Source organism: Triturus cristatus, chromosome 5_1, assembly GCF_964204655.1.
Source record: "Triturus cristatus chromosome 5_1, aTriCri1.1, whole genome shotgun sequence".
In the NCBI taxonomy this organism is placed as follows: Eukaryota; Metazoa; Chordata; class Amphibia; order Caudata; family Salamandridae; genus Triturus; species Triturus cristatus.
In genome coordinates, this window is record NC_140587.1 from 711,651,551 (window position 1) to 711,667,707 (window position 16,157).

Consider the following 16,157-nt stretch of genomic DNA (forward strand, 5'->3'; position numbering starts at 1 on the left):
GGTTATCTTCATTTGTGTGTGAACTTGGTTTTTTCTGGGTGGGTGTGCAGTAAATTGTTGTCTTGTGGAGGTTTGAAAGGAGAAGAGGCCATCTGTGACAGATGGTGAGGCATTGTTAGAGTTTGTGTTTTTGTGGTTAGTAGGTCGGGTCTGAGTATGTGAAGTCAACTGGGTGTGAATAGTGGATGCAGTGATGTCATTTGCAGACTAGAGTGTGCTCCATGTAATGTTTAGGGTACCAGATGAGAAGTTACGTAGTTTAGATAGGATTGGGGTTCTCTTCCAAACCTGGATACATTATGCTACAGATAAATCTAGTATGGGGTAGGTTAAGCTTCTATGCAAGCTTCAGAGTTGTTAATGAATGTCTTCTTGTGGAATGGTTCAATAACATAACATTTTGGCCTTTTAAAGATGATTTTGATTCTGGATGGGCCAGTAAAGAAATGTTGGATGTGCATTTGTCAGACTGATGGAAAGGGCAAGAAAACCTTTCCTCCTGGCCACAGTATATTTGGCAAACTCTTATGAGATTGATATTTTGACCCCTGTTCTTTTACTTTCCTCATATAAGTTAGACTTAGTTTGGAATGTTGATGTTGAAATGTTTTGAAGATCAGTGGCCTTGGTGAGGAAGAGTTCTTGAGTCTAAGGGTTGGTATGCGGTTGTGCCTATTCTGTCTCAAAGTCTCTGGCAAAGTTGATGTTTAGGGTTGAAGGAATCCAGTACTCAATGAAGTCAATGATTGAGGGGGCAGAATCCTCAATACCTTCCGGTAGACTAAAGATCTTCAGATTGCTCCTCCTATTACGGTCCTCTAAATCAGTGATATCACGTTTAAGAGTTGCAATTAGTTTGTTGAACTTCTGGAGGTATTTTTCCTGGAGGCTGTTGGCTTCCAGGGCAGCTGTTCTTAACCTTTAAACCACTGGAAGCCGGGAAATCCTGCCTAAGCAATTTCTACAATTCAAACCTTAGAATAATACACAAAAATACACTGACAAGTTTACATAAATGCTCAAATTATAAAATTGTATACAATGCACAAAACATGTACACAAGTCACCATTTTACTTTAATAGGAAGGTTGAAGTTTTTAAAGTGTGGTTTTATTTATTTTATAATATATTTTTTTTAATGCAGCAGTACAAAAGAAAGGAAAAAATCTAAAACACGCAGCATCTCGACACATTAAGTTGTCTTTACATCACAATATCTATCTGGTATTAACAGGTGCCATGTGATTCTTCATTTAATATGCCGCCAAATACCAACTAAAGATTTGGGGGCGGCAGTCTGGTAGAGGCGATACGTTGAGGAGGGGAATCTGCCTCCATTGTCCATAGAAGATGACAGCGGAATAAAGCCCAGATGTCTTTTAGGTGGGCCAGGGGTGTATATGCTTTGCATATTGCTCTACCATATCACGACAATAGGACATATCCTGCAGACAAAATGTAGACGAAAGGCATCTCTTTTCATCCACACCATCGCAATCCACCTTTTTTGGTAGCACCATAGTGATGGATGCTAGTTCTCGAGAACCGATTAGTAAGGCTGATGTGTCACAGAACAGAGCCATTTGGGACGAGTGGTCAAGAGGTGATTCAAGATATCTCAGGGAGTGTATTTTTATTTCTAGAAGATAAAAAATATATGCTCAAGACTATCATATCACTTTGTACCCCCAATTAATGTTTTCTATCTGTCCGTACATGTTGGTGCTTCAATGTGAACTGTGTTAAAGTCTTAGCCCTTCGTGTATTCATGGTCTCCCCGTTAGATTGTGGAGCATTTTGGTGGTGAATAAGGGGAGAACTACTTAGGGCGAGAGAAGGGCTTGCCAGAGCTCACACAGTAACCATCTTGTCCTGGCTTCAAGCCACACCTCATCTAGGACCTCTGACAGTTCAAGCTTTCTGGTTGAAGAAGGCGTCTCACCATACCATATTTCCTCATGGAACTCGGGTCAGTGCATCTGGTTTTAGAGACCTTCCTTGGTGGACGTCAGCAAAAAATGCGGGAGTAGGTCTATGGTTTATACCAACTCAGTCTGACTTTGTAATAACTCTGGATGCCTCGATGAAAGGATGGGTGATGCCCATCTAAGAAGTCTGTTTTAGTCCACACAAGAAAAGAAATTGCACATAGTTGTTTGAGGATTAAAAGCTGTCGCCACGGACCAATGGGTCTTCAGTGTAGTTCAGCCTAGGAATGCGTACAATGACGTCCTCGTAACCCTTCCTAAAAATTGGTCCATTAATTTATTGAAGGATTAGAAAAAGAAATTTTAATGATAATGCCTAAATGAGCGATAGAGAACATTCTAGAGTTTGAGGTTACCCAAAGGACTTGAATTCGTATACTTTCTCATGGGAAAAAAACAGAAGGTGATAGGTTTCCAAAACTTTTATCTTTACTTGGTGGAAAAGACTGTATGGCTTTCATTAATCTTGAAAATGACAACTTCCATGTTCTAATTTATTCACACTTTAGAAAGTACCTCCAAATTTGTGAAAATGGTCAAAATTATCAATTCAGATTGCTGCAGTTCGGTCCCAAATCAGCACCAGTAATATTTACCAAATGCAAGTCACTGCTGACTTAAATTATTAGCCACTGAAAAAAATCCTCCACTTTCGTACTTCAAAGAAAGGCAGAAGATACTCTGACATTAATGCAAAATCTACAGCTGTCAGTCTAGAGAAGTATAAAATGAAGTTTGAAAGAGGGGGTTATTGTACTAATGAAGGGGATTAAACATACTCTTAATAAAGTATCTTGATGTTATTCTTAATATTTTGTAATGCGGATAAGTAGTTTATTTATTCAGGTTTGTTTTACTTGCTTAAATTGCACCAAGAAACGTATTTAGTAGAAATAGTTGTCCGACCCATTTGTAAATTGTGGCCCTATCTGTCTTCCATGAAGGAACATTAAACACCTTAGTCACAGGACATCAGTGACTCCTGTTAATAATGATGAACTTTGCTGTAACTTGATTAGTGTGTGCTAGAGACTTAACCTTTCATAAACTACAGGATTTCTGAACTTGTGTGATGATTGTTGCTTGTTCTCATTGTGAGTTGGTGTAAAAGAATGCAAGTAGTACATCTTCCCAGCCACTCATTTAAAAACATGTAAACCTTTTGCTTTGACTGTATAAAAAAACAAATACTAGTTGCAAATATGGTGATACCCAGTTGCCATATATTTTTAAAACAACACGCTCCTACCACGATCACTATTTCCTGTGAATTCTCACAATAGGTCTCTTGTATGGGAAAAGAATGTTCCTGTTAATGCCTGTGATCATCTTACAGCTGGTCCATGGCAGTGCACATACATGGACTCCCTACCAAACAATTGCTATAATGTCTGGTACAAAAGAAAGCAGCAAGAGCGATCAGACACCCAACCAAGAAACACGTTTTAGACCGACTCTAGACTTGGTGTCTATGCTGTTTTATAGGAGAATTCCAAATCCACCTGCTTTGAAATTGACACATTACTACTAAAGCAAAGTCTCTTAATCTGTATGCTTTACAGACTGACCACTATACTACGAAGGCCCTTTATTTCGTGAATAAGTTGAATTCTTTGCTGCCGTGACCTCTTCTTTCAGCTCGGTCAGGGAAATTAGTTCTCCAGATCAGCCTTCAATGTTTATATGGTTGAACATTTGGTATCTGAAAGGGCAGCATTCAGGAGTGTACATTTTTCCACAATAAAGCTCAAGTAAGACGATGTTGGATTCAGGAAAATTATTACAAAAAGTATTTTCCAGAGAGCAGTTGGGTGTGGTAGGCAGGGCGGTGGCTTACTAAGTCTTCTAGCAAATTATAAGCCAAAGCAACTATAATTCTAAATTATTTGTAATATTTGTCTATGTGGGGATACCTGTAGAGCGCACTGTTACTCCAAAGAGTGTCCTGGCGCTGAAGCGGAGCGGTAGTAGCATGGAAGAAAGCTTAGGGGCAAGAGAAAAGCCAGGTTTTCACTTTTTTTCAAAACCAGGGTGTGGATTCAGTGCTTCTCAGATGGAGCTTCATTTTGTTCCAGTGGAAAGAGAGAGACTTACCTCCCAACCTAGGCTTTTGAAAACGGGGGACATTGGCCAACAGCAGATCGGAGGTACAAAGATTTCTACGATGAGTGTAGAAAGAAATCCTACGTTTAAGGTAACCTGGTCCTTCCCTTTATAGGGCTTTCTGTGTGACGAGCAAAGTTTTAACAATTATTCTTTTCCTTACCGGGAGCCAGTGCAGGCTCCTCAGAAGGTGGGACACGCGCATTTCGAGTGAGCTCAAAGATGGTACGGGCTGCTGCATTCTGGACAAGCTGAAGCCTGTCCAGCAAGAAGCTAGGCATGCCGAGATATAGTCTGTTCCCATAGTCCAGCCTGGATATAATTGGAGCTTGAATCACCTGTTGTCTGGCGGATCTGGACTAAAAAAAACAAAAATTTCCGTAGAAGAAGCAACAGAGCAAAACAGGTGCCTACTACTGCATTAACTTGAGCGTGGAATAGCAGCTAGTTGTCCAATTTAAACCCCAGATTTTTTACCACCAGGCCGTTCGCTGAGCGGTCAGGGGCGTCCGCTGGCCAGAAGACCTGTAAAGGAGTCTAATAGTACAAGAGGGCCTCTTGGATGGTGGGCTCACACATAAATAAAACTGTTAACATAACATTTCAAATGCTAACTTGAGCACTCTAGTAAATCTGTACTAAATGAAGCTCATGCAGTGCTACACATGCAGTGTCAGATATATATCTGGCATTCATGAACTATTTATTGATGGTCTGGATTAGTTTTTTGTCACCTAAACATGTTTGCTTGACAACAGTTTACCTATTTTAATATCTGTATTTAATGCCTACACTGTTTACGAGTGCCAACTGCTTTTCTTTTACAAATGGATAAAATTCTGCAAAATTAACAAACCATTCCTGTGCTAATATTGTTTGTGTATATTAAGAAGTGGTCACTAGTGACCCGAGACAGGGATGAGAGTAAAATACCAGCCCCGAATTGCAGAGAACTAAAATGTACCTCTACATGCTTCAGGAAGAGTAGTTCCCTCCCCACCTCTTAACCCTGAGAAAAGTTAGAAATTCCAGTGCCAAATGGTTCAATTTGCAGCACAATTTGCTTCACTGAAATCTGTTCTTTTTGACTTTCTGATCTCCCATAATGGCCATTTTGTGTTATCAGAAAAAAGTTATAACTGACCCGATCTAGTTTTGCATTCCATTTGACTATGGTGCCCTCTGCACCTGCACTAAGACGTGAATGCAAAGCAGCATGCTCACTTCCTCCATCTATAATTACGCAATAGTTGGTGATCCTGACCTACCGCGTTAATGCAAACTACAAATATAATGGACTGGCAGGGTTATCTTTGAGTGCCCTGAGTAATGTGATGAAACGGGATAGAAACCTGCAATAGCATTGCCTTTTGGCTACCAAACGCTCAGCAGCATTGGTTCATATAGATTATCATTATTATACAAGAGCTCACATTTAGTTTGCATGGAGAAAGTAGAAGATTTGAATAAATCTGCAGGGCAGTGATGGACTACTGATCTCTCGGATCGCATCTGTTATTTTCTGTACTTTTGTGCCCTGCAGGTTAAATGTACTTGACCCATTGATACACTAAATAATATGGAGTTGATTTTGAAGGAGTTCCTACCTCACACTGGAGAGTTAGTGAGGACTATTGAACTTGACCAAGACGTTCATGCTATCCTTGTTTGTGATCGTGAATTGTAACCATGTCAAATGTTTAAATATTGGAGGGAGGAAAGGTTCTATGTGGTATAGGGTTTGATGATGGTCTTTGAGAGGAGATAGTTTGTGTTGTGGGATAATGATTCATTTCTTGGGTCTAATGTAGAAAATCTTTTTATATCCTGGTCCCACAAAAGCAATGTCTGCTGTCTTTCCCAAAATTAAAACTGAGAGTAAAAAAAATCAGTTGTGATGAGTTTTTTAAATGTTCTTATTGCTAATTTAGCTAAATTTGGACCAACATTGCTGCTGCCTCTTCTTCAGATGCTTTGATCCATTATCACAGTAACTTTGGTGTTCTTTTTCCATTCTTTGACAGTAGAATTTCACGCAAATGTTTTAGGCAGTCCTAGGTCTTGATTCCTCCTTGACTGGCGGCCTTAAGAGTTTGTTAAATCTCTCAATATTCTGATTGAAACTGGCATTTTTATACATTACAAATCCATTCTTAACCTCTGGCATGGTTGCACCTTCCATGAAACCAGTAACGTTTCTTTTCCTGTAGAAATGAATTCTCTTACAGTTGCTTTATGTGGCTAATCTGAGGGATGCACGTGACTGCTCACCTCTGGCTATTTTATCTAGGTTAACATCTTATTGAACATCTACCAGACTGGTTTTAGGCCGTTCATAATATAGAGTTGCCAGTCTGATCTGTTCTGAATTCCCACAGACTTGATTTTGAAAGCAGCAGTGTTGTGGCCCTTTTTAAAGTCTATTTGCAGAAGTCACCTCATAATTCTCCTTTAATGTCTGTTTGGTTTCCAAGGCTTCTAATTGCTGGTACTGTATGATATGCTGTACTTTCATGCCTTCCCTCGTAAGGTGCTAGCCATCAATATATTAATTTTGTGACAACTTGATTGTGGGAAATATGCATTTAGGCGAACTGATAGATCCATCTTCTGGGAGTTTGCTTCAGTCCATCTCTTGCTCAGTGTCAAGTCACCATATTTCTCCCCTATTCACTGCCTAAAAAAATCAGTTGTGTAAAACGTAAGGAACTTTACCTTACTTGCTTCAGTGATGATTTATTTTGTAGAATTGGCATTTAACAATAAAGCTTGTAATATCACTAATTAAATAGTTACTTATTTGCACAGAGATACAAAATAAGGAAAAACTTCAGAATTTCTCGAGTGACAATAGGTCAACTTTATAATCTCAGAAGCATATGAAAAGATGTCAAAATATTGCATTTTCTGTCAATGACAAAATGTTGGAAGACTTAACAGCATGCTTAAGAGTCTACTCCAGAAACCAATTTGATCTTGTGCTTCCTTATCTGCTTCATGCCAGAATTTTGTTTATTGTACTATTTAATGATGCCTTTTAATCTCTTCTTATAGGACTCCTTTGAAGATGGACCATATCCAGTCATTAACACTAAAAGTACAGAAAATCATATGATCTCACTGGATGGATTAGAGCACCCAGCCAAAGGTTATAAAACTTAGAATAGTCTTATTTCAATAAATGTTGAATCTGAATGTTATTTTATTTTTCGAAGCCTTTACTGCTGTCACTTTAAGTGTTTATGTAGTAATGTATGACACAAATAATTTAGATGCGGAGCTGGTTTTCAATTTGCTTACTATATCATTTAACACGTAGGCACCCTTGTCTTCAGGATGATCCCCAAACCAAGTATAGATAAGCTGCTGCTTTGTGTGTTGTAGTTGCAATTATAAACTTGTTCACTCCAAAGTAGGACCTTTGCCAACTCAGTGGTTTATATATTTAATCCCTTTTTCTTTGTGGTTTTTTTAGCGTAAGCAGCCTTTTCTGTTTTTTTCACCCCCACAAAACATATTTTTTCATATTTGTGTCATATATAATAAATGTGAGTAAGGCCCATCATTCATACCATAAGGTGGCCTGCAGCGAACTTGAAATTTACATGTATTTAAAATCTTTTTTTTTTTTCCTGTTTCTACTTGATTTAGTTGGACATAAAAATGTCATGAGTTTCATCTTGCACAAGCCACTTCCAGAAGAAGTATTCTTATGGATGTCATTCTATTCCCAGCTATAACTGTAGAGCCCTACACTACTTCTCAGATTGTACCCCACCTTTACATCTATTCTACATAATCTCTGAGTAACTTCTGTTTACTCCCACTTTCTAATTATTATGTTGACTTGTCGTAAGTGAGACCAGATTTGTGGCTCTGTTTAACTAGTCTTCCCTGGGTTGGGCCCTACAATAAGGGCATTTTTTAGATTTGGAATGCCAGTAGGTGTAAGCTACTGTAATGGTATAGAGTGACAACTAGGCAGGGTTCCTTACTCTGTAAAACAGTGTTTTCATTGCAATGCATAATGTCGCAGTGCATAACTCAGTAAGCATGGCATAGCAACTTTGTTTTGTGCAAAATGTTGAAATGCATTGTCGGAACAAGATCTCTTTGTACCTGGCAAATACCATGAAACAAGTCTTTGCATTCATGGATCTTTCAGTACACCAAGGACGGTTCTAGTTTCATAATCATCTCCCCTTAAGTTTAGAGCCTAATCAACTTTAACTTATTCTGGCTAGAGATGCTGTGTTTTGTATCATAGTTTTCTTTTGTTGGTGCATACTTCATGAACTGGTGTGTCCATAACGATGTCATCGATGATGTCAATGGTGAAATTATGCATCACCAAAAGTCTCTTTAATTATGTAATTTGTGATTTCATCTTTAGTGTCATAAATGAGTTTATCAGGAGTACGTTGGTGGCATGTAACTGTTTTCCTAAGGGAATTTCTTTAAAAGTTATTTTCAGTGATTAAAAATGCTCTTGCTGCACGCCGCTTCTCTTGCCCCTCCCCATGCCAAACCACAGACGACCGCGGACACAGCCGCCATGCAGCTACACAGAGAGGCGTTCTGACCGCGGGTGTGGAGCCAATAGCCCATAATCTGCAGCAGCAAGCTTCCCTTGCTGTGCTTGGTAGTCCACACAACCAACAGTAGCCTTTCTTTGTTTAATGGCTGAGGCTCTGGCTTGCAAGCCTGGAGATATTCATAGGAGCAGGAGATATTGCCTTAATGCTTAGTGCTTCCGAACTATGGGCGGAATAGCCTTCCACCAGAATAGTTGAAAGTGCCGAATGTTCCTGGTGCCCTGCAATGGGTCCTATGTGTGATTCTGGAGGAAATAACATTAATTAAGGTTTCTCAGCAAATAATTGCTAAGCATATAGAAAATCGCATAGTCCGTTTAGAGGGGAACATTTTGCAAGCACTAGATAAAATGGAAGAGATGGAGCAACGCTTCTCAGATTGTGAGGATTAACCGTCAGCGACCTCAATGACTGTGTATCACATTGAAAAATTGCAGGCAGTATTAAAGATGAAACAGGAAGAATTGGAAAATCACTCTAGAAGATCGAATCTTAGAATCACAGGCATCCCAGAGCACACGGAGAATGCAGACGGTTCAATTATTTTTGTGTGAATAACTTGATTAAAAAACATGTACTTCTGGATTTTCCGCAGGATTTGACTATTAGGCATGCACATCAGATACCTGCCCAACTTCCTGCTAATCTTAAATATCCCTGTGTTCTGTTGATAAATTTTGCTGATTTTCACATTAAAGAGAAGGTGTTAAGGAAGGCAATCCAGGAGAAAGCATTCGAGGTGAACAATGAGTTCTCAATGAGACTTTTTTCCGACTTGTTGGTGGAATCTGCTCAGAGGAGGAAGGACTTCAAGGCGTTACTTTCAGCACTTCGTCAAGCGAGGGTACAGGCTACCCTCATCCACCAGCTAACATGAAAACTCTACATAAAGGGCGATTTCATAGATGTGCCATGGTAAAGGAAGCACAAAATGTCCTAAAGGAACTTTCAGAGAATGTATTCATTTATGGCAGACTGTGGACTAATTCTTAAATTTGTCAGGAGGTGGCACAAAAGAGCTCCTAAAGGAACTTTCTGAGTCTATACATTTTTAGCTGACTGTGGACTAATTCTTATATTTCTAGGTGGTGGGATGGGAGCTGGGGGGGATGGGAGGGGTGAAACCGTGTCTCAGAACCATGGTGCCAGACAGGAGAAGGCCGGGGCTCAGAGACAACACAGAGGGCGGGTCTAGAGCAAAGGGGGTTCTCAGGGGTTATGTGGGGGGTGTTGTCAAGGGAGGGGGTACACGGTGTTGGGTCTCTGAAGTTTACAAAATGGAAAGAGTTTATATGATAAGACAACTAAGAGATTGAGCCGTAATACTTTCTTTCAATGGTGGGAAACGTGGTAAAGGCTGTGTGTAGCTATGTATTCACAAGGACCATCTCAGAGACCGGTTTTGGTTAATGGTTTATTTGGTATTTTAACCACTTTAGTACTTTGGCAATTCATACTTTGTTCAGGGGTATTTTCTCTTTTGAAGCCGTCCAAGGTCTTTAATTGTGCAAGCACCTTTTGTTCATTGCATTTTGTTTATTGGCATTTCATCGAAAGAGGATGAGAATAACAAGACTGATCATTCTGGCTACGGACAGGTGTGAATGGTTGTTTATGCACTTGTATGCACTTTTTACATCTGAGCCTGTTTGCACATTGCACTTTGTCAAATGACCTTTAGCAGTTCATGCTTCCCGATTGAAGCACTTTTCTGGCTTAGCAATGATATAGTGGAGTCATCTCAGATGAAGTCAAGATGTTTTAAATGGCAGCTAGCACCTGGCACTTTAACAGAGATGCACCTTTTCTCAGTTGCAGCTGAGAGAAACAACAACACTTTAGTCTATGATGTGTCTATACCTATGTGGGTTCCCCCTTGTCTTTGACACAGTCTGAATGAAAATGTAACTTAATGAAGGTACAAGTAGATGCTCTCAAAATAGTCTCGAACTATGTTAATGGCCTAAACAATAGGCGAAAGTGTAGGGTAGTTGAAGATTGAATAAAAGGTCACTCCCCAGATACTGTTTTGCTTCAGGAGACCCATTTCAGGGAAGGGGTTGGGGGCCTCGACTCGCGATGTTTAGAAATTGGGCTGGATTTGTATGCCTATGAAATGCTAGGGCAGCTCACGCGGGGTGGCCATATATGTGAGCAAATTTCTTAAATATCACTTACATTTTTTTCAGACTGATAAAATGGGAAGGTGGGACCTTGTGTTTGGAACCATAAATAATGTTAGGCTTGCCGACGATACAATTTATGCTCCTATTGCTGACGACCCCAATCTGAATTTTTTCAGGCTCTGTCGTCAATTCTTGGAAAGTTGATTGTGGGTGGAGACTTCAACCTACCTCTGAATCCGATATTAGACTCATCCACAAGTACCCGAAAGCAGAATAACCTTGATCCAACAAAATTATGTTTGATTGTATGAAGTAAATTTGGTTGATGGCTGGAGAGAGAAGTATCCATCTAGATGTGAATTTTCTTGTGTCTCAGAACGGTATAAATTGGCAGCAAGACTGGACTATTTCCTGCATTCTTGGCAAATGGACCTGTGGGATTATATACATGTACCAAACAGATTTTTGGACCATACCCTAGAAGCCGTTTCGGCGGTGGGGGATGCTGCCTGACAAGTTAATAGCTGGATGGACCTTTAGGTGGGTCAAGCAGATTGGTCTAAGGAGATTGGGATTGAGTGAGTATTATTTTAAGACCAATCCGCATACAGCTATCTTAGAAACTGTATGGGACGCTTTCAAAGCGACCTTACGGACTTGCATCACCCCTAAGAGTGCTACGAGAAAAAAATGCCTTGCAAAGAGAATAATTGAATTAGAGCAGGGCTAGAAGAAAGCTCATGAAAGAGTCCTGTGGCAATAATAGCTTTAATAATCCACAAAAGCTCGGGAAAGTGAGACGGTTAATGCAGGATTATTACTATGAGAAAGCCTATGTTACCAATAGTGCCTATCTAAAAAAGGTGTATGAAGAGAGCGAATATACAGGAGGTTTTTAGCCTAGAATGCTCTGGAGAGGAAGTCCCAGAATAATATTTTGGCTCTCTACAATGTGGAGACTAAGACTCTTATTACTGATTCAGGGCAGATTCAGGTAGAGTTCCGGAAACACTATGAACAGAGTTATACTACTAGGCAGGAAACCGATGTTGAACATCTTTGTAGATTCCTTAGTAGCCTCCCTCTCCTCAGGCTAAAACAAAATCGGATACAGGGCTTGATGCCGTCGTTCACGTCATAAGAGTTGGCCGAAATCATCAAGTCTTTAGCCAATGGAAAGGCTTGTGGGAAAGACTGCATACCAGTCAAATTTTAATATATAAAATTCTGCCCTTGTTGAAATGTAAAATAGCGCAACTTGCCAATCGTATTTTGCAGGGTGGCAAAATTCCTTCAACCTTTAACACTGCTATCGTAGACCGTTTAAAAAAAGATAAGAATCCCAAAAACATTAACTCATAGCCTCCTCAATACAAATTATAAAATCGTAATGAAGCTACTGGCCAATCGAATGAATAAAGTAGTAGGAGCCGTTATCTGCCCAGATCAGTGTGGTTTTAGTCTAGGTAGGCAAATTTCATCAAACACAAACCTTTTAGTTGAAGCTTTAGACTATTTTAAATATAAAAGAATTCCGACACCGGTGTTGCTACTAGATGCAGAAAAGGCATTTGACCTAGTCTGTTCGAAGAGCCTTCTTATTATTCTTGAAGTTTTATTACCCTACAAATTTGATTCGGCCATTTTAAAAACATACGAGGGGGCTATGTCGCGACTCATAAATTCAGATGACATTGGCACCTTTAAGATATAAACCGAGGCATCAGATAGGGTGCCCTCTGTTACCCCTGTTATTTGCGATTTGTCTAAAACCTTTAGCAATTGGTATTCGAAATAATGGTCTCTAACCAACACTGAGGGTTATGATTAAATCTGGTATTCGAAATAATGGTGTCTAACCACCTCTGAGGGGTGTGCCAAAATCAAGCTATATGCTGATGACGTGGCAGCGCTTTTAAAACCCAGACGTCGCCCTGCCGAGAGTCTTGGATACTTTTTGTGAACTGGAGTCCGTGGGAGGTTATAAAATGAATAGGTCTAAAAGGAGATTCTTCTGTGCAGCTGCTTAACTGATTCTCTACCCCAAGAGTTCCGCCCACTGGTGAATTTGAAACCCAAGAGATATGTAGGCATTTTTACAACAGAAAATGTTGATGATTTATTTATTTTGATTTATCTGCCCCTTACTAAGAAAAGTAGAGCACTCTTCTCCAGGAGGTCAGGTCTACCGATATCTCTAAATGGCTGGGTCGCGCTGATCCACATGTCTTTATTGCCTCTGTTCAGTTTTTTTGCCGTACTCCCTTGTGCATTGCAGATAACGTTTTTTAAGGAAATCGAGGTCTTCTTGTCTGCTTTGATGTGAGCTTGTACAATTCCACAGATTGCACTGTGTACTGATACAGGTCGACAACAGAAGGCGGCCCGGCACTCCCAAACATAAGAGAATAGTATTTTACTACCTTTGCACATTTTTCATTGTGATTTTCCGCCCCCGTGGGCGCAAACCCATTGATTTTTAGATTTAATCATGAAAGCGTATAAAATTGAGAATTTTTTTATGCCTGTCAAGATCCCAGAAAAAAGTTATAAACATTCGAAATGCCTTTTAAAACGCAAAGAACAGTTATTTAAATATTTTGAAAGAACCTGCTATTAATTGCTCCACACAACTCACTGACGTTTTTAAAGGATCACATGCCATTTTTAACAGGTGCTGTTCGCACAAATGGGGGTTAAATGGCTCTCCGAAAGTGGGGGATTTCTTGAGAATTGATGTTTGGAAAGAGTGGCCTGATATAGAACCAGATATCGGGCATTGGAAGAAAGCCCTTCTGTGGTCCTTTATTCGTGTCAGATATTTGTGCAAAGAATTGGACTTGACGAAAATCAAGATCAGGTCCGAGTTGGTGGAAGTACTGATTGAATCTGGTATACACAGACCAGTTAGTTACTGGATTGCTACATTTCTAATCTATAAATAAGGAGACCTGTTTAACAAAGCTACACAGAAATGGCAGTCAGTGGAGGGTATGCTGATTTCGGAAGAGGTTTGGAATAAGATTAATAATTTTAATTTCTCTTTGCAAAAAGGTGCCAACCTCCGCTGGATGCAATTCTATTCAAAGTGGCTATTAAATGGAACTCAAGATTTCTTGCATAAGATCAACCCCCTGATACAGACAAATTGTTTTAGATGTTTAAAAGAGGGTGAAGGGAGCTGATGCCATATTATACGTGTTTGTCCAAAAATGTGTTCATTTCTGGGCTTCCGTTAATCAATACTGCCTACGTACACTCAATATTGATTTCGCCCAGAATAGTCCAACCATTTTATTGGGGGTATTCTTCAGACGCTTGTATCCGGATCGTGGATAAAAAGAACCTCTTGGTCACTTTAATAGAGCTCTAATTTTACAAAGCCGGAGGTACGAGATACCACCCACCTTTGAGCACTGGCAAGCTAAAAAGTCGAAGATTAAAGGCTTCAAATATTGCTATGCACTACGCTCAGGTGCATATAACAAATTTCTTCAATTTTGAGAAGAATTATAAGCAGGCCAAATCTGTTCATATGAGTAACTTTGACATTTTTGGGGGTGTTACAGGACTGCACAGGGACTGGCCCGCTTGGTGTATTTGTATATTTGTTTCATTGTAATGAGCTGATTTTATGGCAGTATGATGTATCTATCTGAACTCTTCCAATAGAAAATAAAAATGTCTTTAATCATATACTGCATCCAACTTTATGCTGCCATATTTAGCTCTGCATTGCCAACTTCTACCAGGCACAACCTTTGGCTGTGCACAGTAAGAATTTGCCAGCCACTGACCCTGTGCAGGAGAACAGGTTGATGGGTGGGCCTGGCCTCAGGCCAGGTCTTACACTCACCCTGCCGTTTGCCGTTGGAGAAAGCTGAAGCTCCAACTTTCCATTTTGTAGCTGTGCAAGGGTGAAAGCCCAGCCCTGCGCCTAATCCACTTAAGTGCCAAGCCAACCCTCACTTAGGCTATGTGTTACAGGAATTGGCCACAGTGTGTGGCCTGACTATGTACCCAATCTTTCAAGTAACCAATCCCTCCCATAACACTTATGGTTATGAGAGGCGTGGCCACAGAGCTTGAAAACAACCACCTTCGTGCCTTCAGGCTTGTGTAGTGGAATTTGGCTGCAAGGCCTAAGAACAACTTTGCATGTGGCCTTCATGGGGGTTAGGCTGAAGGGTCTGTCTGAAGGGTCTGTCCTGCTGAAGTTTTTAAATTGTTTGTGTTTGGTGGGGTCTACAGAACCCTGTATCTGCTGTCTCCTCCAATGGACCCTTGACCATGTGGTAAAAGGTTGGGTACAAAGACCAGGGTGTATATATAACCATTTGGAAAGACATATTAGTCACAGTCGGACTCCCCACTCAATATTGTCCTTTACGCCACGGTTGCTCACTATGCCCAATCATTTTCACTTTGCAACAGTTTTTTCTGATGAATGGTGGAAGCCTTGTATCGCATAGTTGTTGCTGCAACCGAAATCCTAACTTTTTTGGCTTGCCACTAAGATCGCTGGTCAGTACATTACACTTTGGAAAGGAGAATTTTCAGTTATGCAGTAGGATTTTGTTATTTTAAAAAAAAGTGTGCCTGATGGTAGTCTGTGAATTAATAGTCAAGTTGTACAATTTAGTTAGCAGTTTGAACGCCCACTGCTTACCTTCTACCCAAGTATCTCAAACTACTGAAGGGACTTTCACCATCCTCAGAAAAGCCCTAGTCTGAGAAAAGTTCTAGGTACATGCTATATGTGGTGTAAGTAGGTTTAGCAGCATTACTCTGCTTCTGTAGATCAGGAAAATTTTAAAAGATGGAACCAAGCCATTAGTCAGATTTTTTTCTTTCTCTGATTCTTGTAGATGGAAACAAAAATGATTGACTGAATGAAAGCTACACAATCGGCTGGTAACTTCTGAAACATTTGCTAAAAATCCATCTTATTTCCTTCATGTTTGATCTGAAACATTAAGTTTCACAGTCAACAAGGAAATTGGCTGATGTTGCAACAAAGAACATTCTACCCCATTCAAAATGAAATTGCATAGGATATTTTTTTTTTAAAGGTTAAAAATCCCCTTTTATTGCCAAATATTTCTAATGCTCACAAATGCAGACGGAGAAGAAAAAGCCTAATGATACAATAAGAGGACCTGCTTCTCTCTTGTGCAAAAGTAGACTGGCCTCTGCACATTCATTTTTTTCCTACAACCATCCGCGGACTGGCTTTGTCACTGTGTATTGTTGGGATTTTAAAAAAATGCCTGTCATCCTCAAAATAAGCAGATATTTAAGAATATATCTTGGGGTCGCACAAGCAGCAGGCTGTGCTTTCCAGT

General features: G+C 40.0%; 1 protein-coding gene across 2 annotated transcripts in view; it reads left to right on the forward strand.

Annotated features, from left to right (window-relative positions):
- TRAPPC8 (trafficking protein particle complex subunit 8) overlaps positions 1-16,157 on the forward strand; it is a 1,257,619-nt gene that overhangs the window by 323,558 nt on the left and 917,904 nt on the right. For both annotated transcript variants that reach the window (XM_085605699.1, XM_085605700.1), the window contains one exon: positions 7,146-7,239. In XM_085605699.1, the coding sequence (XP_085461825.1) occupies positions 7,146-7,239 (94 nt within the window). The remainder of the gene's footprint in view (positions 1-7,145; positions 7,240-16,157) is intronic.